Below are 24,136 nucleotides of genomic sequence, written 5' to 3'. Positions count from 1 at the left end.
TTAAATGAATGCAACTGAAAATATTTTTTTTCAGAAATAGTTGTGGTGCTTGTACAAGGCCATTGGGGAAGGTGAAGCTGCTCCTTGCTCTAAATCAAAATGTACTGCCCAGTTCAGAGTTAAGGATCTGTCACAGTGGTGATGGATGATGACTGTTCTTTTTCTTCCATCCCTTATGTTTTTCTGCAGAAGTACCACCACGTGGTTATCGGTACCACTGCCAGGCTGCTAGTGAGTATCAGTGGAGAAGAAGAGTGGTATGCAATGGTTTACAGACTTGGACTCTGCTTATCTGATCTGTATCCAATTGTTTTGTAACTCTTCCCTGGAAGATTCTCCTGTGGACTTCCTCTCACATTTTGAAGAGAAAGGGATGACAGAACAGCTTGTTGGAGTCACCCTGCTTATTTCTTGTACTCTCAAATGGCAGAGCTCTTCACTGTTGTCTTTCCCTTGCTAAGCAGTGTTTATAGATTTGCCTGTTTCTATTAGTACACTTCCTCCCTGTGTGTGCAGAGAACAAACTTGGCCCATGTTATCCTATATCAGATATTTAAGTAATGGCCACTCAAAAGGGGTAAATGTGAGCAATGTCTGCTCACAGCCCAGACTGCCAGTCTTTTGCAAAGAATAAGGTTTTGATAACTTTAATTACACATGCTGCCTGTAGGGAAGAAAAAGTATGTGTGTAAGTACATGTATACATAAATTAAAAATTACAAAGGAGGATGAAATGGTATTATTTTAAGAAACAGAATTTCTCATAAGTTTTTCCACTTCCCCTTTTGTTAGGTGATGCCACTCATAAGATTCCTATATCTGGATTTCATCTTTCACGTACTTGCTACCCAGTTGTCATACGTGAACTTCTTCAGTTTGCCCAGCCAGCCAGAGGTGTTTGCCCTCGTTTTTACTGCAAGGTATGATCGAGGTCAAAGTAAAGCACTCAAAACCAAAACCTAAATTCTCTTCCAGTGGGTAGTCAAGGAGAGACTTTGCTCTAAACCATTTTCTGCATATTCTGTGCACAAATGAGGGATTGCATGGGGATGGGGTTGGAATGGGAAGGGAAACACTCTTTCCCAAAGTTTCCTTGTTCCATTATAGGAAGAAATGACCTAATTTTGGAAGGTTGGCAATCAAAACCTGTGTGTTTTTTTTTAATTAATTCCAGCTTTTTGTATGGATCAAAAATTGTATGGAACCTAAATAAGCAAACTTCCTTTTTTTGTGTATTTTTTTTTTTTTGCTCCCCCACCTACGTACCCATACAAACTCCTGCACTGTTAGAAAAAGGAGCTGACCTTTTAAACTTCTTATAAATCAGAGACGCAAGGTTTTCTGATTTCTTATTCACAACATGCACGTCTGATTCTTAGTGAACATTTCAGAATGTTCTGACACTGTTTTGAGTTTTTAAGATTGTACTTAACTTGACTGTGCTGGATAATAGTCAGATAATCTCACTTCTCTAAGGTTTTTTCTTTATGCTTTAATGACTTTTCACATGGGAATACCATACATCTTATTTTTGCTCGTTTCACTGAGTTGCCAATGAGTCAAACAAAATGTTGGGGTTCAGAGGAATTTAAGTCTTGTGACAACTATAATTGTTTTATTCCCCTCGGGCCTAATGTTAGTAAATTCATAGCAGGAGTGGAGGATTTAGATCTTGGGCTCCACACATAATGTGTGTGGGAGAAGTACATACAGCAGTTAGTGGAGATGGCTGTAGTATATGTTAACTGTTAACTTGTCTCCACGTATTAGTCCAGTATTTCTCCTGAGATTTGGTTGGAAGGCTGTCTTAGTATTTGATTCCTCTTCAAGGTAATTTTCTGGAAGGTTGTATGCAAGGGCTTCTGTTTTGGAAATGACTTCTTTAGGTGCAGCCAGAGGTCTTGTAGGTATTAGAATTGTATACTGTACTTACACAGTTCTTGAATGTGACTGAAACTTTCTTTTTCTAGTCTGATGACAGGTTCCGAATCAGCTGGTGTCTTGAACGAATGGCCAGCGTGGCAGGTGGGAACCCAATCATTTTTGGCTTTTGTTTCTCCAAGAAAGGAAACTTATCTAATTATGGACCGCTGCATTTGTCAGAATGAGTTGAGGTCTTGAGGGTTTAATAAAATCTCATATTGATAGCTAGAACTGCTGTTTGCTTCTCCTTCTTCTCTTCCTCCCCATGAATGCAGCTAACTGGCTTATGAACAGATGAAGAGAAGAGACAGTGTTTGTTGGTCAGCTAGTTAAAGGAGGAGTGGAAGCAGTGAGGTAACTGAGAAGGTGAGTGTAGGGTAATAGATGGAGAACTAACAGCTTCTGAGGAAAGATGGCCTGTAGGTAAGATATGGTGGAGAAAACTGAGAACGTATAGGACCTGCCTTGCTAAGATGCCAGATCTTAATAATAATGCTGATAGAATCATTTGTTGAGGTTTACGTGAACTTGGAGGTTCATAGAAGAAGGTGGGCAATGAACAGAGACTGGCTGAGAAGTGGGTGAATGTTCTGCTGACGTGGATTTCCTCTGAGTTACAGGTGTTGAGAGCCCTCTGGAGCTTCTTACTGTAGAAGACCTGGTAATAAAACTGTACCAGAAGAAATATCATAAGGAGCCATCCAAGACTTGGGTGTCTAGAGAGCTAGATGTTGTCCTGTGGGATTTTTCCAGTAATACCAGGTATGTTGGGTTCTTTTTCTGGGGAAATGGGGGTTGTCCTGATGTGTCTTGGCACCTTACGTGCAGCTTGTGCATAGTTAGGCTAAAATCTTCAGCAAACCATCTCATCAAAAGGTTTCTTATCACAGCATGGCTACAACAGGAAATGTCAAGTACTATCTTTACAAAAAAAAAAAAAGAATAAAGACCAATGGCTCTTTAATGTTGGGCATGTAGATTGAAAGGAAGGTTAAAAAAGAAAATAAACTGTGATATGTACATCATTCAAGTGAGGATTCAGTCTCTGGAGAAGCTGTCTTTTACTACGTACCTCATACTTCAGCTGTGATGATGAGCTTGGTGTGCTTTCTAGTGGAGGAAGAGTAACTGAAATCTCTTGGCTTCCTGAAGGAATGCTTTTTGTAATGTTAGAATGCGTGTACTTCGTAGGATTGTTTTTCTCAATTTCGTAGGGGTTTTCTTTTCTCCTCTTTCCTCTCCACCACAGTATATGAAAGGTGGTCAGTTAAGCACCGTTCTCAACTCAACATAAATCACCTAGATCTGTTATTGGATGGTCATCAGCTGTGTAATTTTAATTTGATGATCACTGAGATGAAAGAAAACCTTTAATGTTTGTTCCTGTTCCTTCGGTCAGACCAACTGTTTGTGCTGATTAAAGATGTAGATACTTACACAATAAACCTCAATTTAATTTTCTGAAGGTGTGAATGGCATGAAGAGAATGATATACTCTGCTGTGCTTTGGCGTCCTGTAAGAAAATCGCGTGAGTATTTCTCAGAGGTTATCTACAGTATGATGACACTTCAGTTTGTTGTGCACGCTTTTTGGTCCTGACTGCTTTGAGCACTGTGCTTCTAAATCTTGAGTTTTATTTTTTTTCCACTTCCAGGACTTTATTCTCTTTTTGGTTTTGTTTTTTTTTTGTGCTAATGCTGTAAAGCAGTATGCTGTATTAGCAGTTCAGTATAGTGAGATGTATGTATAATGATATCCATCACTTGGTTTATAGTAATCACTACCTGCACTTACTATTGGGAGCTGAAATAAATGTTCTTATGTTAGAATTCACTGTTTTTCTTCAGAGGTTTACTAAACTTCAGTTTGGTGGGAGAGTCTCAGTATGTTTTAATCCATCTCTGGGGAGATTGAAACTAGATGATCATTGTGGTCCTTTTCAGCCCAAGCTATTCTATGATTTGATGATTATGCTGTTTTACATATGATGTAGATACACAAGCTTCTCTATTTTAGGCTTGGGGAAGGATAAGTAGGTAGTTGGGAAAGAAATGCAGTTCAAGATCTCAGTCAACAGTAGTAATGCTACTTGAGAGAAATAGTAATTAATAGTCTTTTATTTAAAAAAAAAAAAGCAATATTCAGCAAATTTTCAGCAGTGCATTTCATGCTTCTAAGTGGTTACATTTGACAGCAGAGGGAAGTGACTGTTAATTTCACATGTAGTTGTAGAATATTCTGGTGAACTTGGAAAGGTACAGGGTTGTTAGCTGCTGTGACAATGTCCTTTTTCTATCTCATCATCTCTGCTTCGTGATCTGTGGTGACTTTGTCAGTTGAAGATCTAAGAATGCTGTGCTTCCATATGTGAGCATTACAGCCTTCTTAACAAAACTTCTCTTGATTTCTTTATTTTCCTGGTCAAGTTATTGCATCAGTAAATCGTTAGCTGGTGTGTATGGAGTCTCACTGACAGCTGCTCACCTGCCTCTTAAAGACTGTGTTTCCAGTGGAAATACAAATCTCAGGCGGGTAATACTGGATGCTGGACGTTTTCAGGTCAGTTTCTTTAAATTGTTTTCCTGTGTTATTTCTAGTTAACTCAAATAATCTAGACAGAGCACACTTGGTAATTTGAGGTTAGCCATCTTCTTTTTTGGGTGCTGTCTTTTTTAAGGTATACTTGGCAGAATGTATATGTTTTTCTTCCTGCAGGAACTGAAGGCTGAGGGTTCTGGAAGTGACAGACATGTCTTTTCTCCAAGTGGAGTTCAAGAACTTGTCCCTTCTAGTTGTGAGTTTGAGACTTCCCCATTTGTAAAGGGAAAAAGAGTATTTAAACATAATCCAATTGCAGCTTTTTCAAATTCCTGGGCTCAGAAGTTACTCTCTGTCAGCAGCATAAAGCTTATTCAGCTCTGCATGAGCTAGGTTTGTAACATTACATAGTGCAGATTTCTCTAAGTTTCTGAAGATGAAATAACTGCACTTTTGTTACTAGACCAAAACCTATCAGAAGGTCAAAAAGTCTATCCAAAATCAGATTTTCTCGTAAATGTTGCTATCTGATTTATAAAACTTTATTCTTCTGTCATATGAAGTTCTTTCTTGCATGTTTAGATGCCTTGAGGCAGGGCCACCTTTAAGTTACCATCTCTCTTTTGGAGTTGTATGTGCAGATTCACGTGGTACTTGTTGCAAGCATTCTGTTACTCCTGGATCTATAAAATAGTGCTTGTTTCAAGTCCTCTTCTTGGAGCTAAAATCTTTCTGGTATAAAGTATGTACATTCAATTCATTTGTGCAATATGTGACTAACCTTCAAAGAGGAGCAGAATTAAGTTTGCAAAACAAATAACTTAAGAATTGTGAGTTTGCAGCTTATGTTTTTGCTTAGACAATATGCACTGAATTAAATGCTGAAACTGTTCCAAATATAAATCATGAGATCTTATATGGACTTGATGTTTGTGGAGGCCAGAACCCATGTCTCTCACTTTTCCTGTTAGAAATATTGAATACATTCCACGCATATAAACTTCATTTGTAAACTGTATTTAATTTAATAGGTGATTCTTCATGTGATGTGAAGAGTTTTCCTTATGGAACAAGTACCATTCGAGGAAGAGGAATTACTCGATGGCTGGAAAGTACACCTGATCTAAGCAAATCTTTCAGTAACTGAAAATCTTCATATCCAGGACAGCCAAACATTTCTTTCTTTCTTGTTTCACTAAGATAATGAGCAGTTTCTCCAGACTGCAGTTTTTCATCTTACTTGCAACTTTTGATTGTTCATGTTCTTGTTAAAATGATAAAACTGTCATTTACTGGACTTCAGGGAAGAAAATCTTCTTCATTATCTTCAGGAAGGTGTTTTAAAGTTGCATCCTCTCTAAAAGGAAGTGCTATGATAGTTCCATTTCTTAATGGATGGAGTGCAAATTTAAGAGCTTATAGCTACATCACTGGATTAGAAATTCTGTAGTGGCCAGTGCATCTTTATTTTTTTCTTTAGTAGCCTCCTTCACCACATCTCTATGTGCAAGATAATATTTCAATGCATAACTGTCTCCAAATACGATGGAGAGAGCAGTGGAGGTATGATAGGATGCACTGGGGAATGTAAAGCGTCATGGTCTCAAAGGATAGCTCAATGTTGTTTTCCACCCATTGAGAACTCAAGTAGTGATTCAATGCAAAAAAGCAGATACTCTATCAAAAAATGTGGTGGCAGTGTTATTGGTCTGTTAGTACTCTTTTGGAGGCATAAGCTATGTATCAGGAATATGGATATTGTTTTTTCTTTGCATCAGCAATTAAAAGATTCGTGTTCCTTAAAATTAGTGCTGACTTTCTTTAAATTAAGTGACTGAAACCAGCCATAATTAGTTGAGGGGACAGGAATACTGGGAATAATTCCAGTATTCCTAGGAATAATGGAAAGTTAGATGTTTCATGGAGATGCAAATCTTGGATGTGTCTCTAATTAGTTGCCTATTATGTAAACATCCTCCTTAGTGCATGTGTCTTTGAACAACTGATTCTCAAAAATAAGAGCTTTTTTAGTTTTTACATCCAGCAGAGGTCCGGTTGTGCAGTACTATCTCCATAGCAACTAACTGTGAGAGGAAATGAATTTCATTCTTTTTAGGAACTGGATCTTAGAATTGAGTAGTTCCATCTTTTGAATGATAAGAGGGGAGGAAAAAAAAAAAAAGGAATCAACACACTTGTGAGCAAACTCAGGTGTGCTGATGAGTATTTTAGAAAATGCCAGTTGCTGGTTTGATTGGAAACCTGTTAACAGTTGCTATAAAGCCATTTGAGAGCCTTCTTCCAGGATCACTGGACTATCCTACTTAAGAGCTTGCTCTTGTCACTGAATTTCCTTGCATAACTCTGCTTCGAGGTGGTTGTTCTGCCTGCTAAACATCACCAGTTAAAGCTCAATAAACCTTGAAGACTGAGATTTACCAGACTTCAAGGCATCAGGGAGCTTTGTAATGGGGTAACAAGGTCTACTTATTAGTGGTAAAGGTTTTTTTCTGCTGTAGAATACAGTTGAGTTCTCAGTTTTCCAGCTGATGGCTGCATTGATGTTTCAGAATGTACAGAACTGTAATCTTTGGATTATTTTCAGAAGTGAGTACAATAAAAGTTTCATGTTTCAGTTCTTATGAAGGAGAGAATTCATTCTTAAAATATTTATTCAGTATCATATTAATGTAAGTACAAAAACTTCTAAAAGCCTTCGTTACTATGCTTCAAGATAGTGAAATCTGAGCAGAAAGAGAAGAATGCAGACTTGAGCTCCCACAAGTTTCTGTGATTACAGTTTTCAAATTATTGCCCATACCTTCTGATGAAGAGGTGAAAGGCGAGAGAGAAGTTCTGAATGCCCTTATATTGGGTTATAATAAACTTGGTGCTAGTCCTAATGCATCCAGAATTAACCTTAATGGTTTGCTTGTTGTTCTATGAACTTTAGATAGAAGACATCCTTTGTATCTTTCCTGGAACTGATGATTCAAATAAATAGAAACGTGGTGCTGTTACTCTAGCAACAAGAATTGTGAGGTAATTAACTCTTGTCTATCTGATCAGTTCTGAATTGTGCACCATTCTAGTAATAAATAGTGTCATCCTCTGCTTTTTGTGGCTTTATAATACTGGAGCTTGATCCTGAGAAGTGAGGAAGGCAGTGAAAGCAGACCCTGGGGGGTGTGCAAGAAAGGGGGAGGTGGAATCCCTGGGAGACAACTCTGTAAAGGAGTCTAGGAAGACTGGCAGAACACCAAGGATCTCATCTTCCAAGTAGTTTAGGTTATCAACTTCCAATAACAGTTAAGGAATGGAAATAGATCTGCCAGGGACTGTCTTGGCTTTTCAGGGAACGCTTGACCCCACTATAGTGGAGGGGGGGAGGGAAGTATATGGGACGTAGGAACAGGTGCTGGCTACAAGGGAAAAGGCCAGAAACATTGGCCAGACATATAGCGGTGGTATTTGGAGATCCAAAGCAGTGGTGTTGTAAACAGTGTGGTGTTGATCAACAGAGAACAGTGGTCTTGTAGCTGAACTGTGTGACTGGACCCATTCCCCAGTGTGAGCTGTGTGACACAGTTCCCCAGTGCTACCTTTGGCTCAGTCCTTGCTATCAAGATCTTGAACTTCTGTATTTGAAACAAGGGAAAGCAATGAATGAAGTTGGAGATCAGCTGGGAAAATCTGACCCATACAAGACCACGGGACATGATGGGTTGCATCAGAGGATGCTGAAAAAGCTGCCTAATATCCTTGCAGAGTTGTTCTATCTTTAAAAGGTCACGGAAGGCATGGGAAATCTGCAACAATGGAAGGAAGGCAAATATATTGCACCCATCTGCCAAAGGACAATCTAGGGAACCATAAACCAATCACCTCCACTGTGTTCCTTGGAAAAATCATGGGTTGGGCCCTTCTGGAACATATTTTTGGGTATGTGAAATAGGAGGAGACTGGCAGCAGTCAGCGTGGATTTGCCAAGGCAAAATCATGACTGATCATCCCACTTGCCTTCCATGATAGATTTGTGAGTGGAAGAGGTATAGCAATGGCCATTTGCCTTGACTTTAACGAGGCTCTCAACGTGCTGTATGCATGTGTCCAAGTTGGGATGTTGGATGGGTGGACAGATGTGGAAAAAATCTGTTTGGACTCTCAAGGTAGTAGTTAAAAAGTTGTACCCTACGTGGAGGCTGGTGACAGGTGTGGCACTGTGGGAGCCTGCAGTACCCTATTTAACAGTAGTGGCCTGGAGGAAGTGATAGAGGGCACTCTTGCTGAAGTCATCAAATGGAGTGACCAAACTTTTCAATTTCTGTGTGGCATTTCTTACCTACTTTTCTTTGGCTTGCTGGATTGTTGAAATGGACTTTTTTTGTTTCCTTCATACACTTCATTACATAGGAAATAACTTCTAGATTTCTGAGGCACTATTAGAAGGGGAAAAATCATAGCTTTTAAATACCTTAGTATGCCTGCTGAAAGAAATCTTGCTATTAACGATGACCCAGATTCATACTGTGGCTGTTCTTCCCAGTTTGGGTAACAGATCTCAATAGTCCCACAGGTGGGAAAATGGTTTGTGAGCACTTACGTTCTGGTGTTCTTTTGTTGTTGTTTTTTCTTTTATGCACAGATAAAGCATAGACATGCATATTCTTCTGCCTGAAAGTTGAATGTTACCAAATAGTAATATGCCTTAGACTGTGTGGAGTGTCACTCCTTTTCTGCTCAGTTCCCACTTGTGAGGGATGTGGGTATTGAAGTTAGGTATGCGTACATGAATTCCTAGGAATTCATTAAATGTTTTCATTTCCCTTGTTTTCTCCCTAAATGTGCTGGGGGCACTGCTTTAGTTTTGTTTAAAGTTCAGAGTATGCTAGAGACTCTTGGAGCTATTCCTGCTTTAGGAGATGTACAGTTGATGGATACAGTCACAGGGAAACCTTGGAGTAGCTAGGAATTTGAATACATGTATTTCTGGCTGGCTGAATTTGAGAAATCAGTTGCTACACATGGAGCATTCTGAAAAATATGCAGCTTTCAAAATGTTCATTTAAAAAAAATAATAAAGCATGAGAAGCAGTGAAGTATCTCAGCTCTCTGTGTGCTCTCAATTTATTACCAAAGGAAGAATAGAGCTTAGCATGGCAGAGTGTAAGTGGCTGCTCTTTAATGGTTGTCATGTTTCTCTCTCACCTTTTCCTTGCTGGTTCTTATGGGACCTATTTAGAATTGAATTCATGGCTTTGGAGGGTCTTTTAATAATCTTGTCTGTACTTTGTGGCTGTTTCTCATTTGTTTGTTTGCAGATAGTTTAATGCAGATGTGTTAATCTTTGTACTTACATCTAAAATGACCAAGGTGCAAGACTTCAGCTAACAAGCAGCACCTAAGTTTCACATATCCAGAGAGTGAAAAATACGGAATAAGTTACACAATATTAAAATGTTTTAGAGGTCAGAGTCAGTTTCTGGCAACAAATAGTATTCATAGTTAGGTCCTTTTATTGGTCTTTCCAGTTAAGGTCTTTGAGCATCTACGATCTTGTCTCTCACAAGAAACCCTCTTTAGCCCAAGGATTTAAGTGTTTGTTAGGAAACAAAGTACTGACCAGTGTTCTGAAACATTTATAAAAGATACAGCTTTGGTTTTGCAGTAAAAACTTGTTAAAATGCTAATTGGATTATTCATACTGTACTTTCTCATTGCAAAAGAGAATAAGATGTGCCATTGTATTTTTTCTTCTCTGTTTCTGAGTTACACACCTTGCTCTCTTACCTTCCTTCAGCTTCTGTGTGCAGTTCTTTTTTTGGTGATTCATCTTTGCAATGTTTAGTCATGCATCTAAGCGAAGCAGTGGAAGTAATCCTCAGAATGTCTTGCTGAGTTGTGCTTCAAGTTGTTCATTGCCAGAGAGATTTGGGTTTGGATGTACTTCGTAAAGAACTCTGGTCCTTGCAGTTGTTATTACTACAAATGAAGGCTATGATTAGAGTATCATGCAAAACAAAGGCAGGCTGAAAGCTGTTATTCTTGGTAGTCTGACATGTACAGTTTAAAATCTAGAATGCGCTGCCTGTGCGTAGGAGGATTGCTGGCTCTTCTTGAAAGATATATTTCAGACTCTTGGAACAAAAGTATTGTTGCTTCAAACAGGAGACTTTGCTCATCTGTGGTTTTTTTTTCATATTTTTATTCTTATGTACCTTCTGTAATACATACAAAAATATATCTAATAAAACATCCATAAAAATGTTGTTTTTGTCTTGCCTTGATCTTGCCTAAAATAATTTCTGTACTGGACAATGCTGCAAGCTCTGATGTTTGCATAGCACCATAAGCATGACCACTCTTCCTTGACAACTTAGAATCAGTGCCCTTGAAACCTTCTGTGGATCTAGGGATATATTAGCAACTCTTTTCTCCAAATAGACTTGTCTGGCTTCCTTTACAGTAAGTGGGATGGTGAGAAAAGTGGTTATTTTTGGGTGAGTGGGTGGAACAGCACTTCACATGCATTTTTCTTACTGTGAGGTTAAATATTAATACCCGTTACATGCTAAGCACATCTTTCCAGGGTAACAAGAATATTATCCCCCCTCAGAAACCATAAGACAGAGCCATTAGCTTTTACTTGGTTATTCTAAATACTTCTTGTGACAAGAGATAGGTATTTCTTTTCTTTTAGGCTTTCTATTCTACAGTTGTGTCTGTTCCTCGGCAAAACCTGAAGATGGCATTGGCTGCCTGCTTCATTCATCTTCAGAAGCATCTTTTGCTCTCTGACTGTCCATAGGTATGTTCTGCGTGTGTTCATCTTCATCTTCTCTTGCCCTAAAATGTTATTCAGGAGTAGAAATGTTAGTTAGAGCCAGCTAGAAATTATACTGAAGAAATTTTGCATTAGAATGGTTTTAGATTGATCTAGGTTGATCTAGAAGTGTACCAAACCAAACTCTGTAAATTAAGTCTTATTGATGGTTTGTGCTTATATGAAGAGAGGATGACTAGAGTATCTTTTCTCATGCCACTCTTCTTACAGTGCTCTTTCTTGGAGTAACGTTGATTTGGGTGTGCAAGGGCAGAAACAGCTAAGGGACTAGGAGAAACGAGAAACGGACTGGGCTGAGTGGGACATGAAAATTCAGTTCCAAGATGGAATGTTTAGGTTCTGCCCCAGGGACCACAAAGGCATCTGATTACGTGGGCATATTCTGTGAGGTGAGATGGGAGGCGCCCGGGTAGAAATGGAAGGGAAAAAAAGCAGTGCACGCTTTCCTTGGTGACTTCTTTTCTCCATGCTTTCTCCTCCATAGGCTGATGCCAGAGGGAGAAGGTGAATCCTTTGTATGTTCTGTTCCCTTTTTTTTGGAGAGAAGTACTTACGTCTCCTCGTAGTCCTTGTTATCTCGACAGCAGCAGCAGTAGGCTAGAATACCAATAACTACAATTGCAGCAAGAACTCCTCCAGCGATGCCTGCATAAAGGGCAATATTCATGGATGCTGTAAAGGAGGAAAAGAATTACCTCTTGGCAGTGAGAATGTTACCAAATGCGATCAGCACAAGCATTGGCCTTTAGATCCTACTGACAGAGTTTGACTACAGCAATTGGAATTAGTCCTGTACTGGGTAGCTGATAAGCCTACAGGAACAGCCTCTGGTTCAGAACAGCGGCTGTACTTTATCGAGATCAGATCCACACTTTTGGGGTTCAGGTTTGTTATGTACACTTCTGGCTTTCTGTAAGCTCTACGCATTAGTGAGCACTCCGAGTGCTCTATGCTGAGAGCGCGTTTTGAATTAATGTGCTACTTCTTGAAAGAAAGCAGAATTTTAAAATTTTGTTTACATTGCTTTTGTTAATGCTTTCACAGCTAGCTGGAGTGCATCCTCTGGTATGATTCTTTCAAAGGAATAGACTCTTACGTGGGACAACGCTGACTGTCATGTTGCAAAATTCCTTTCCCACACTGTTTGTTGAAGTGCAGATGTAAAAGCCGGAGGTGTCTGCCGAGATGTTCTTCAAAGTTATTTGCTCTCCTGTTGTGAAACAAAAGTCCAGTCAGGAGAAGAGGAGAACTTTAGGAGGGAAGGAAATGGGGACAGCAGCCCTTCAGTTCTAGCCCAGGATGGAAGGAGTGAGAAGTTGTTATGGGAGTTGACAGACTGCTCCCTTTTGCTCAGGTGTTTCCGTGCTAGTCTTTAGGTCTTAGTGTGATTTGTAGGAGGACAAATGGAAGTGTGGTGTTTTTCCTTACAGAAAATGCAGTACTGGAACATTCCTTTTAGAAAGGGAACAAGAAAACTGTGGGTGGAGGATAAGGAAGTATGTATGCTTAGTGACAGCTCTTTTTGCAGTGGGTAAATGGCCATGAGCCCTTCTTGCTTTGAAATGTGAGATGGCACAAACCAGTGGTCTGACTTGGATGAGTGTCCATCTCACGAATTAACTTGTTAAATGGCAAAAAGTTCTTCAGTCCTCCAACCCATGGGATTTCAGATTTGAATTATATAGCAGAGGGGGCAGTAGTGTTCCACCCAGGAGGGGCCATCTGGGCTGTCAAAATAAAAGAAGAAAAAGAAGTACCGTGACACAAGAATGCTTTGACACCAGATACTGCTTATCCAACAGAGTGCAGAACTGTAACTAAATCTTAACTCTGTTTGTCAAATGGTGCTTGTTACATCTCCAACTGTTGCTTGTATAAGTACTTTTTTGTTGTTTTCTACTGATAAAGGTCCAAATTCTGCTCTAAAATCCAAAAGCTCTGAATGCTCTTCAGTAGCTTTTCTGATATGCTCTTTGTGATTTTCGGTTCTTTCCATCTCTTGTATGGGACAGAGATTCTGTTTAGTCTTTGCTGACGCCTAGTGCCAGCTAGAAAAAGAGCATGCAAACCAAGAATTAACAAGCTCCAACTGTTTCATTTTTTAAAGTCTGTTATCTGAGCTTGCTTCATGTTTTCTTTCCTCCTCCAATACGATGTTTGTAGCTCTCAGAACTGCAGTTTGCTACTGAACTGTACTCTATTAACTTTAATTGCTGAGTCAAATTGAAAGAATGTGTGTCAGATACTGTCAATTTTGGAGTGGTTCCTGAGGGAGTTCTGTGGAATGGGTCTTGCTTAGCCTAGCACAGTAAGAAGTGTATTGCTTGGAGTGACAGTGGGGCGTCCGGCCACCAGAGGGGTCGGGGACACCTGATTTGCTTACTGGACAGCAGTGCTCTGATGGAAACAGAAATCATGTGGAAATGGATCAGGAAAGAACAGAATGAAGGCAGGAGTAGGCAGATAGCTGTTACTTTGGGAAGACAAATCAGGGTGTGTGTAGGGCTGTGCCTGATGCACTGGCACCACTTAGTGGCCAGTCAAATGACTGTGATTTGTGTTTCTGTGTAGATTCCCTTTTTTGGGGGGGGGCATAATTTATACAAGGATTACCTACTGGGAGCTGAATAGCCTACAGCCTTAACATATTTAGTTCAGCAATGCTATAATAACTTAAGCCAGGAAAGACGGGTTCAGACATGTAGTCTGTCTCCTTGGAGTTTAACATACCAGGAAGAAAGGAAGTGGCTTGGAGTAATAAATCTGGGTCCTGTGATACTACTGCACTTTAAAGGCTATTAAACTCACATTTTTCTATGAATAATTCTACCTGAGGTCCATGAAAATTCATATCCTTTTCTCAGATTCTGATGTAAAAACAAAAGCAAATAAAACATTAGGGCTTTTGTGACAGTCCTAAAGAATTGGAAGCTTCTTTTATTCTCTAAGTAGGAATGGTGCAACTGTTTCTCATTACACTTTCCTCTAGCTTAAGAGTCATCTCTGCAAGGAAAGTAGCTTCCTGAACCAACTTTTGTTTGCCCTAACTCCTGAACGTGACCTGTTTGTTATCAAGTGAGCTGAAATATAAAGGGACACCAGTTAGAAAACTGGATTTTATTCCTCATACTATCCCACCCTTACATCCAGCAATTGAGTAGGAATTATTTCTGGCCGCTTCCAAAGTGAGACAGCTTTCTTGCCAGGTAAGAACTAATGTGCAAGTCTTAGTGACCACTGTTATTGCAAGTAACAGTCCTTCTCACCTTGTTAAGTTACTCAGGAATATATCTTATGGAAAAGATAATTTCTTAAAATCCTGATTAAAGGATTTCCTAGAAAAAGAGTTCTAGTGTTTTTTTTTAATTATTATTTGCATTTCAAAGTCTTTAACCTGGAACTAGAGAGAGCTCAAAGCCTTGGTGTCTTTGAAATTCCCATACCGTTTGTTGTTTGTAGTACACGGGGTTCATTTTGTACATTGAAGCTTTGCCAGGTATATGTGGGTTTTGGGGAGCCCTCATGAGAAAAGCAGGTTAGATTGATAGTCTGTCCATATTCTGCTGTGCCCACAATCTTGCATTCCGGCTTGGATGGTGCAACTGAAGGAAGGAAAAACAATTTCGTTAATCATGTGTAATATTTTGTTTCAACCCATCCCCTGCATTTGCTTTTTAATTCCTCCTGAACAGAGCCTTCTCAAAGGAAGATTGTCCTTAATCTGTGCATTCCTTCTTGATGTTTGTTGGTCAAGAAGAAAATGTAAGATACTTTTTCCAATATCTCTAACAATGTTGGATAACTCTTCCTTTGATAACTGGAGAGTGACAAGCCAGAGTGCATGAGGAAAGATCTGCAATGAGCTTACTAAGTTGCTAGGAAAATGACCTATACAACTCTAAATATTTTCTACAGTAAAGTATCTAAGGAAGTTGGATGCTTTAGGCCTTTCAACCTACTTCTGTAGTTGTAGGAAAAGACCAAAAACAGGATTGTGGATTATGATTTACTGACAGATGTTTTTTTTTTTCTGTTAGAAAGTCAATTTTATAAAAAAAAACAACAAACCAAACCAAACCAGTATGGACTTCAGAAGAATGATAGTGGATTATCTAATGAATCTAATTTTGTCTCCATCATGCTTACTGAGGACAAAAAGACTCGTGAGTGCAGACTGCCGGGGGGGGTCATCCCGTAGACGGACACTGCATACGTATGTCCCGTTGTCTTCCATGGTTACTTCATTGATGGTGATGCTGATGTCTCCGCTGTTGACATCACCAGTAAACTGTATTCGGTTCTCATAGCCCTTGCCATACTGTACAAGTCCATCGAAATACCTAGTGACAGCATCATCCTGTCAGAGAGGGAGGGAAACTAAGCAATCTTAGGTTCTTCTGTGCAAGTCTATGGTCTAACTCCATAGATTAGCTCGTTTTTAAGAATAACTCAGAAAAGAATAACAGGGAAAAACAACAATGTCTTGGAAGCTCAAAAGAGTGAGGGCTTCTGTCTGGAATCCTCCATACGTCTTTTCTGGTCAGAGACAGACAATTTCTTTTGCTGGGTCTTTTTTACTTTTCCTCTTCACGATAGGACATTATGAGACTTGTTTGGTATCCATGTGTCAACAAAATCCTGCTATGATTATACGTATTCCCTTGCCTTCTTTCAGCAATGATCTTAAGAGAAGAAACCCTTGGCAATTACTGCAAGGAGGGCTCCAAGTGCTGCTTCTCCTCTCACTAATCTCCAGGAGCAACTTTTGAGGTCTTTATGTCATATTCCTTCTGACTGTAAGAGACCTCAAGAATCTCTCCACGTACTAGTATCAACTAAAACTTCTTATACAGCATCAAATACGTATATACACAATATATGCATACTACATATACATAAAAATTTACAAAGCTTTTTATAAAGTATTTGTGAATATATCATACATAAACAGATATAAACCCAAGGCACATACAGTAACATATCCTCAATATACAGTTGCAAGACCAAAAGAGAAAGAAAAGAAGGGTGGGGACTTGCCTAATATCACAAAACAGATTTGTATTAAATTGAATCTACATCAGAGTCTAATTGCATAGGTCTGAGACTAAGGAAAGTGTTAAAGGGATCCTTTCCTTCTAAAACATGTTCCCACTGTCCTGCTTCCATCTCTCCTCCCACCTCCCTCCTGGATGTCCTATCATATATTTTGTTATGCAACTTGATTTACCGCACTAATGATTTTCTTCCAGACAACAAAATCTCCTGCGTTGGTGACAATATCAGTATTAAAATTACAACGGAGAGTAGCATTGTTCCCTCGTGCAACCTGTACTTCTTTGATAGGTGTTTCCACAGTGAGGGCATAAGCAGTCGCCAGAACTAGAAAGAGAATAAATTCATTAGTCAGCAAAACTAATGACGTCTGATTTCTATCTTTGATTTTTTTTTTTACCTGCCACGATAACCTACAACCTCCCCTCTGTTAGTCATGGTGTTCCTGTCTGAGCAGGAAGCAACATACACTGCTGCTGACCCTCTATAAGGAGCTGCTGCACAGGATGGGGGAGAGCTAAGCTCTGCTTTCTTTGCCTCACTTCCCTCTTCTTTACCTGAACAAACACTTCTGTGGAGTTTATAAAGATGTAATTTATTTTATGAGCCCTCTTTCTATATTTTCTGTATAGCACCATTTGAAAACTCTGCATATAAAGCTAGATAGAATGGAGGGAGAAGGGACAGGAAATGCCACTTAAAGGCACTCCTGCGACAAGGAGGAGTAAGGTCCAGTAAGGAAGAAGATGGAAGAGGGATGTATGCTCCCCTGAGAAGGGCATGCTGTAATGGAGAAGGTTTGCTTCTGGAGTGACTGGGCTGAGTTGGTGCTCCTCAGGAACGATGCGAGTAAAATACTGCATCCAGCAAGCTTTGGGGCCTGACTCAGCCATGTTCTGTTTGTCTGAGATCCACAAGGAAATGGAGTACATAAGGAAGAGAACAAAGGACATCTGGATTTCAGTGTGAGTTGCACAAGGACTGTAAATACAAGCTTTTTTAGACAAAAAATTGTCACAGCCACATGCCATAGGTCAAAAGAAATGAGCCGTTGGCAAATCAGCACTACCAAATCCTTGACTGTAATAGCAGTGTACTATATTCTCCCTTAAAAAATAATGATGGAAGGACCCAAAAGATTTTGATTTTCACCACAGGTTAGTATGGAACAGCTGGCACTAGGATCTGCTCCCCAATAAGGGGCAAAACCTTCTGTAACAGCTTACTGGATCCAATCTGTTCCCCACAGTAAATGGCCTTTCAGTCTTTGTAGACGTGGCCTATCCTGCCAGACCTGCTGCATTTCCCTCTCCTTAGACGAGATGGATGGGAATTTCCACAGCAGCCACACCTTTTCTCTCCTCTGCACACTCTTTCTGTACTGCAGAGCAGAGATGCCCTCTTTTCCACAACTGTCTTCAGAAAGCCTCAGGCATTTTCAGCAGAACTGCCAAGATTGGTTTTTCTGCTTGGTAGTGTCCTGGTAAGAAAAGGCTGATTGACCGGAGCAGGATGCTTCTAGCCAAAGTTGCCACCTTTCTGTGTTCTCAACTCTGTAATTGAGTTTTCTGTGGTCTTGATTATTAAGCATGTGGTTTCTTCCTCATGGCAGTAGTGGTTTCTACTCTCTAAGGCACTGATTCATCTGTAACTGTTGACAGCCACACAAGGGAAACTAGAAGGGCAAAGTACCTCTAACATTGTTTTATTGCAGCCACTCCCTGGTCTTTCCCAGTTGTGCAGCAGTCAGCACAAGGGCCACGCTTGCATAGCCTAAGGGCTTTCTGACAGTTTCTAATCATTCCCCCTGCATGAGAGGGGCCTATAAAAGCCATCTTGTTGCCTGTCGCGACTGGATAGAGATGCTCTCCTGCATTTAGGTGGAAGCATCATAATCTGTACTGGAAGATGGAGCAAAACCAATTTCCTGATACTTTTGTCACTCAGAAACTTGTTCCACCAGGCCAGGCTTCACTGACAGGTCATTAACTCAGCCCTGAGGGAGAGGAGAAACTGTCCAGCCCTAAGGCTTCACTCAGAAGTGCTTTGGCTTCTTCCAGTTGGATGACTGAAATCCTACAATAAAAGAGATTTGGTTTTTGTTTCGTTTTCCCAAACATCTTCAGTGCAGGGTCATGGAACAGTTGTGTACTGAAGAAACAGCCCGTAACAAGAGAGATGTCTTATTTGTGTGTTGCTGTCATCCTAATGCCCAACATCTTCTGATGCTCTCCTATTTTTCACCTGTGACATCTTTTTCTTACTTCCATGTTGCCTGTGTTACATCTCTTTTTAGCTCTCAGGGAAGCTGCATGATCTCATCCTGAGGTGCCATTTACTTTGCTGATTTCTCTCCGTCCTTTTTCTCACCACATTTGACTCCATCAAAGTCACCAACAGCCAGCTGGTTACTGCTGGCATGATTTTGAATAGATTTAGTCCCCATTTCTTATCTAACTGAAAGGATAGGAGAATCAGTTCTGAAAGAACTTGAGGAAAAGAGTGAGGACAAATAGTCACTATATCACTAGATGGATGGCACCATCTTGATTTAAGCCTTAGGATTACTTTTTATCATTATTAAGTAAGTTTATAATATTTTTTGATACTGAGAAAACTTTTATCTCCCTCTACTCAATTTAAAACATTAGTACTAGTGCAAAGGAAGAAAATCAGTGTTTACTTTCACATTTGTTATTGTACATATGCTAATGTGTAGCATCAAAACAGAGTGAAGGACAATTAGTAGAGTTCAAACCAATTAAAGAGATATTTTCCATGCTGAAAGATTCTGATCAAGCAGGACTGTTATTGCCGAGTTGCCTTGGTTAGTTGGGCTAGTGAGGAACAGAGCTGAAAAGTGTTAATTCACATTGTACAAGGAAATGCTTGGATTTAATTTCTACTAAGAAAATCAGTTCTGACATGGGAGAGGGGAAACCTCTCATGCGTGAGATCTGTGTTAAAATTAAGTATTCTTTTTGATTCACAATGACCAACTTGGGGCCTTCCATTCAGCAGGAAAGATGCAGTAGCAGTCAGTCTCACATTGCAGTGGGAAGTTCGGCAGAAGGCAGCCTTCACGGACAGCTTGATACGAGTCATTCAAGGCAGTCTCGCGTTCCCACCCTGCACTGCAATGTGCTGTGTAGTTGTTGCTCTAGTGCACTGTAGGAAGCTACCATACCTTTTCCATTTTTTTTTTTTCCACTCTGAATTATCGTTTGAGTCCTACCCAAACAGCCAAGAGCTTCACACAATGTACAGATAGTAAACTTCTCTGTGCAGAAATCCATTATTAAGACAGCATAGAGTGTTAGGAAAGGAAAAAGGAGAACAAATGCTAGCACTGTTACGCAGTTTACACGATGATTGCCAGATTATGACTCAAGTCATGTTTGTTTTATTCAGAGCATGATTCCTTTTTCTAATTAAGTTAAACCTTGTGAATTTCCTTCTTGTGGGTCTGTATGTTGAAGCAAGGCTTTCAGGATTTTTAATTAAAAAACTGTGAGTGGTTTCCATGTAAGTAGCTTAATTTAAAGTCTGAAAGATGACATAGGACCATTTGTAGGAGAAGACAAGAACGAAAGCAGTGAGACTCAAGACTCTGCAAGGCAGGGTGAGGAAGAGCAAGCCTGACAAAGGCTGGGGCAAACTGCAAACCCGTAGGCAGGGATCGCTGTGCATCCCTTTGACACAAGTGATATATAAACATCACAAATCATACCGAGTATTTATAAACAATAGGAGTTAAACTCATGGAGACATCTACTCCATGCAGATATATGTATAAAAGAATAAAACTCAAGGACTTCCTCCACTTCAGTTGAGGAAATGCCTTCTTCAAGACAAAATGCTGCATTTAATGGAAAACATTACAATTGGTTTCAGAGATATTTTTCAGCCTCTTGAAGTACAGCATTCTTTTCCTGTTTCTAAAATTGACTTGTAGCTTTACGAGATGCCCGTGAGTCTGGGCATTGAGCACAGGGGAACTGCACACACCTGCCTGATCATCAACATGCAGAAACTTATATTAAACCAAAGCACACCAAGTCCGCTGTATTACTCAGATTTTGTTGTGCTGTTTCCTTCTACCCACCCCTTGAAGATACAACAAAATCAGTACTCACCTGCACTGCAGACGAACAGCTGAAGCCCTTTCATTGCTGTCCTCCTCCTTTCTCCCTCCTTTCACCTCAGGGTGCTCTTCTTTCTAACTTGGAGGTGGCTAGAGAAGAAATTGACTTTAGCTGAAGGCTACTGCACAGTGACATCACAGGTCCACTTCCTCATAGTCTTTTAAAGGGCTTTGCTTTGCCCCTCCTCCCACCCAGAATGGCAAGGTGGATTGCCAATAGCATTTGATATCTCTTGCCGCTCTCTGCCCCCTGGAGTCAGGAAACTTACCCTCTTGTGAACTTTCTCCCCCAGTTAACTGCCTCTCCCAGTTTCTCATAACACACAGGTACGTAAAGAGAGAGTGGAGGCGATCCAAAGAGTACGATAATTGGGAGTGAACAGCACAACGTTTGAAGTCATTGTTTGGCGTGTCTGAGTTAATGGCGGGGGCAGAGGCTGTGATGCAGACAAAAAGATGGCCTGGTGCTCCTGCAATTCTACCACCCTGCTGTTGCAGCAGAGAGTCAAGGCACGCTAAGGGTAATGCCAAGTCATGTCACAGGTGGATCCACTTCTGGTAGTTGTTCTTCATCTCTGTGGTAGATCTGCCTCCATGGGCTCCTCCTGCGTAATCTTAAAACTATAGCAGCATAATCATGCATCATCTGGCAAAGGGAATGAAAAGTAGTTTAAAAACGTTCCCTGATGGGACAAAACTATTGAGAGCAGTGGAATTTAAGAGTTGTAGAAGTATGTGAAGATACAGAGAAACTGAATTATAAAGTTGCTTAGGAATTCTGTGTTTTCAAATGTTATATTGTTAAATGTAAATGAAAACAGACAAGAGAGGAATCTACGCAAGGATGAATACTGAAGTTGTGGATAATTCTCTTAAAAATTGATTAGGTACTTAGTGATGGAGGTAGGTAAGTCTAGAAATGATTAGTGAAGGAATAGAAAAGAAAAATGAAAAATCATTACAACTATATAAAATACAATGCTCTCGTACTTGTAGTGCTGTCAGCACATACTGTTATTCCCTAACCCCTTCTAAAGAGATTTAAAAAAAAAAAATAGGCAAGGTAGAGAGTAAATATAATATAAAATGTAAGAACTGCATTAATGGGAAAGACCAAAAGCCTACTGTCCATTTTTGTGACAGCCAGCAGTGGTGGATGTCCAGAAAGAATCTAGGCCAGGTGCAGTGATGCATGACTATGATTTGTAGTTCAGGGATTTCCTGGTGCCATATCTTTGTAGAACTTGGAGCCCCAGACAGATTCATTTATTTTTTTCTCACTTTGTTCAGTCCTTTTTTGAAGCCATGTAAACTTATAGCAACAACAGAATCCAGTAAAAAGGTGTCTCACTGGTCAGAAGTACAGAAAAAGTTCTACATGAAGCAAAATTAAGGTAGACTGTGATTATTCAGCTTGGAAGAAATATGGATGAGAACATAATAGAAGGTTCCTGAGCAAGGCAACCAACTTGTTGCAAGTCAACAGAAAAAAGAGGGGTAAGAATAAGGCTAACAAGCTCAAAGCAAAAAACCAGAAGTTGGGTATCAGTGAAGTCTTCCAAGCAGTGCCTGCCACTCTGAAATCACCCAAGGTAGTAACCGATCTTCTTCTGTGGTACTTTGCCAGGAAATACAAACCAGTACCTGCATAGATCTGTCAGATGATATCATGAATGATAGTGGTACAGTCCTTTGTAATTCCAGCCTCCTCCTCAGGCCACAAGCCAGTTTCTCTCAGTTTGCCCTAGGAATTTAAAAGAAAACCGTAGCATCTTATAATCTCTGGGGTCTCTTCCAGCTAGGGATTCTGTGAATCTTAGCCAGGTGTTCAAAGCTCTTATGCTCATCTGTCCAAGTGCATGGCTTGCACAACAGCTGTGTGTGCCAAAGTTACTTCCTCTCTTTCCTCTGAAAAAGGCTGTTGAATAAGCTGATCAATGACTTACAGTATGCTAGCTACACTGAGGCATGTACAGTGAAAATCCAGCCACTGCTCACATGGCCAAAGGGATGTCCTCCACTACATGCCGTCATGCTCAGCAACAAAAGCAGAAAGAATGAGGAAGAGAAGGGCGTTAGAGCAATGGTGTTTGTCTTCACAGGGAATCACTATGAGTGCTGAGCCCTACTTTCTTGGGAGTGGCTGTACACCTCCCTACCTGTGGGAAGCAACAAATGAATTCCTAGCTTGGGTTTGTTTGTGCATGCAGCTTTTAGTGGGCTTAGAAAACTGTCTTTGTCTCAACTCATGAGTTCTTGCACTCTTACCATCACGATTCTCTCCCTGATCCCACCTGGGGAGCATGAGCAAGTGGTTGTGTGGTATTGAGGATGTGTGGGGCTTGCCGGGGTTAAACCTGTAATCTGGAGAACGAAAGGAGGGCTGAAGGCAGCTTTGGCAAATACCTGATGTTACATTTAACTGAGTGCAGCTGGCCATCACACTTTTTAAACTCTTTGCTGCCTACAGATGTGTCCGTAAGCAGTAAGTAAATACGTTGGCACTGTGATGGATAATGCCCTGTTTTTGTAGACTTACCTAGATAAATCTGTTGTCCTAAGTTCTATAGACAGAATATGCTTCAGCATGTTCTGTACACGTACATAAATCTGATATTAAGCAACTTGTTTAGATGCCCTCTATTTACCACTCCTGTTAGTTTGGGATATTCAGACTCTTAAATCCTGATCATTTTTCCCAACAGTTCTTTTTTGAGGGCCTCAGGAGTTTTTGATAAATGTGAGAAACAAATGCACAGTTTAGCTATAAGAATTCTGTAGAGCTCTGTGTGCAGAAGGAGTGGGACAGGTGGCAGTTTTAAGGGATTTTAATGTGGTTTCTGTGTTGACTTTCTTTCCCTGTCTAGTATGTGCTTCAAAACTCACAGGCATTGACACCGCCACTAAAAGAACTGCCATCATGATTCCATAAGCTGTTACAACAAAAGGTAAGGAAGAACTTTCAGGCAGTCTGTGTTTCTCTATGTAACATATGCGGTCCTATTGGAATCTCTACTTGTGGGTGATTGTGATGGGCTTGGAAGGATTTTCTAGTCCTATAAATACCTTGGGCACTGGCACAGGCTGCCCAGGGAGGTGGTGGAGGCCTTGTCCCTGAAGGTGTTCAGGAATTGTGTGGATGTGGCACTGAGGGATGTGGTTAGTGGGCATGGAGGGGATGGGTCACTGGTTGGATTGGGTGATCTTAGAGGTCTTTTCCAATCTGAATGATTTTATGATTCTAAGTTTAACATGCAGTTGTATCCAAAGATTCACAAGGTGGATTTTCTGAAGCAATTCAGTGACTTAAAAGCATCAGTTTTTATTGGATGTCTATGGTGTATGTGCTCCTGAAACTAAACTCCATTCTCCAATAATATGGGAGCCCATAAGCAAACTTATTTGGATCACTTCCTGCCTCAGTTAGCAACAACTAACATGAACACACGTGGCACTGCATTTGAGAAGTGGCTAAAACTTGCATCGTGCAGAGAAGACAGCTGCCAGATCAACTAATTCTTCCTCTTTTGGTACATTAGGGTCTGTTCAAACCTGTAATCCAAAATCCATTTCCCCCTTGGTGTGACTCCCAAGATTCAATATATCACTTTTTCTTGTTCCTACTTGCCTAGCC

The 24,136-nt window shown here is 40.3% G+C and overlaps 2 protein-coding genes across 2 annotated transcripts in view; one reads left to right on the top strand and one right to left on the bottom strand.

The window, feature by feature from the left end:
• MAEL (maelstrom spermatogenic transposon silencer) overlaps positions 1-10,031 on the top strand; it is a 10,962-nt gene extending 931 nt beyond the window's left edge. Inside the window, exons 2-9 of the mRNA XM_019611943.2 lie at positions 190-231; positions 793-920; positions 1,971-2,025; positions 2,544-2,685; positions 3,390-3,452; positions 4,351-4,483; positions 4,640-4,718; positions 5,494-10,031. Coding sequence (XP_019467488.1) covers positions 190-231; positions 793-920; positions 1,971-2,025; positions 2,544-2,685; positions 3,390-3,452; positions 4,351-4,483; positions 4,640-4,718; positions 5,494-5,609 — 758 coding nt within the window. The 3' untranslated portion in view covers positions 5,610-10,031. The remainder of the gene's footprint in view (positions 1-189; positions 232-792; positions 921-1,970; positions 2,026-2,543; positions 2,686-3,389; positions 3,453-4,350; positions 4,484-4,639; positions 4,719-5,493) is intronic.
• Positions 10,032-10,693: 662 nt separating this feature from the next.
• Positions 10,694-20,649, bottom strand: GPA33 (glycoprotein A33). The gene is made up of 7 exons (XM_010721705.3): positions 20,495-20,649; positions 16,534-16,685; positions 15,453-15,663; positions 14,750-14,908; positions 12,403-12,516; positions 11,861-11,978; positions 10,694-11,308 (listed from the first exon to the last, which is right to left on the bottom strand). Exons 1-7 carry the CDS (start codon positions 20,526-20,528, stop codon positions 11,227-11,229), a joined length of 870 nt encoding a protein of 289 aa, XP_010720007.1. The 5' UTR covers positions 20,529-20,649; the 3' UTR covers positions 10,694-11,226.
• Between the last annotated feature and the right edge of the window lie 3,487 nt (positions 20,650-24,136).

Source organism: Meleagris gallopavo, chromosome 1 (assembly GCF_000146605.3).
Source record: "Meleagris gallopavo isolate NT-WF06-2002-E0010 breed Aviagen turkey brand Nicholas breeding stock chromosome 1, Turkey_5.1, whole genome shotgun sequence".
NCBI classification, from domain to species: domain Eukaryota; kingdom Metazoa; phylum Chordata; class Aves; order Galliformes; family Phasianidae; genus Meleagris; species Meleagris gallopavo.
Note: the sequence above shows the minus strand (reverse complement) of the source record. Positions and strands in the feature narration are given on the sequence as shown.

Excerpts from the sequence above, each read along its gene's own strand:
- GPA33 (XM_010721705.3), bottom strand. The coding sequence starts at position 20,528 with ATGAAAGGGCTTCAGCTGTTCGTCTGCAGTGCAG. Across the intron at positions 15,664-16,533 it reads GGAAGAAAATCATTAGTGCG|GATGATGCTGTCACTAGGTA; the intron begins GTAAATCAAGTT and ends CCTCTCTGACAG. Across the intron at positions 11,979-12,402 it reads GACAGTCAGCGTTGTCCCAC|CATCCATGAATATTGCCCTT; the intron begins GTAAGAGTCTAT and ends CCTCCTTTACAG.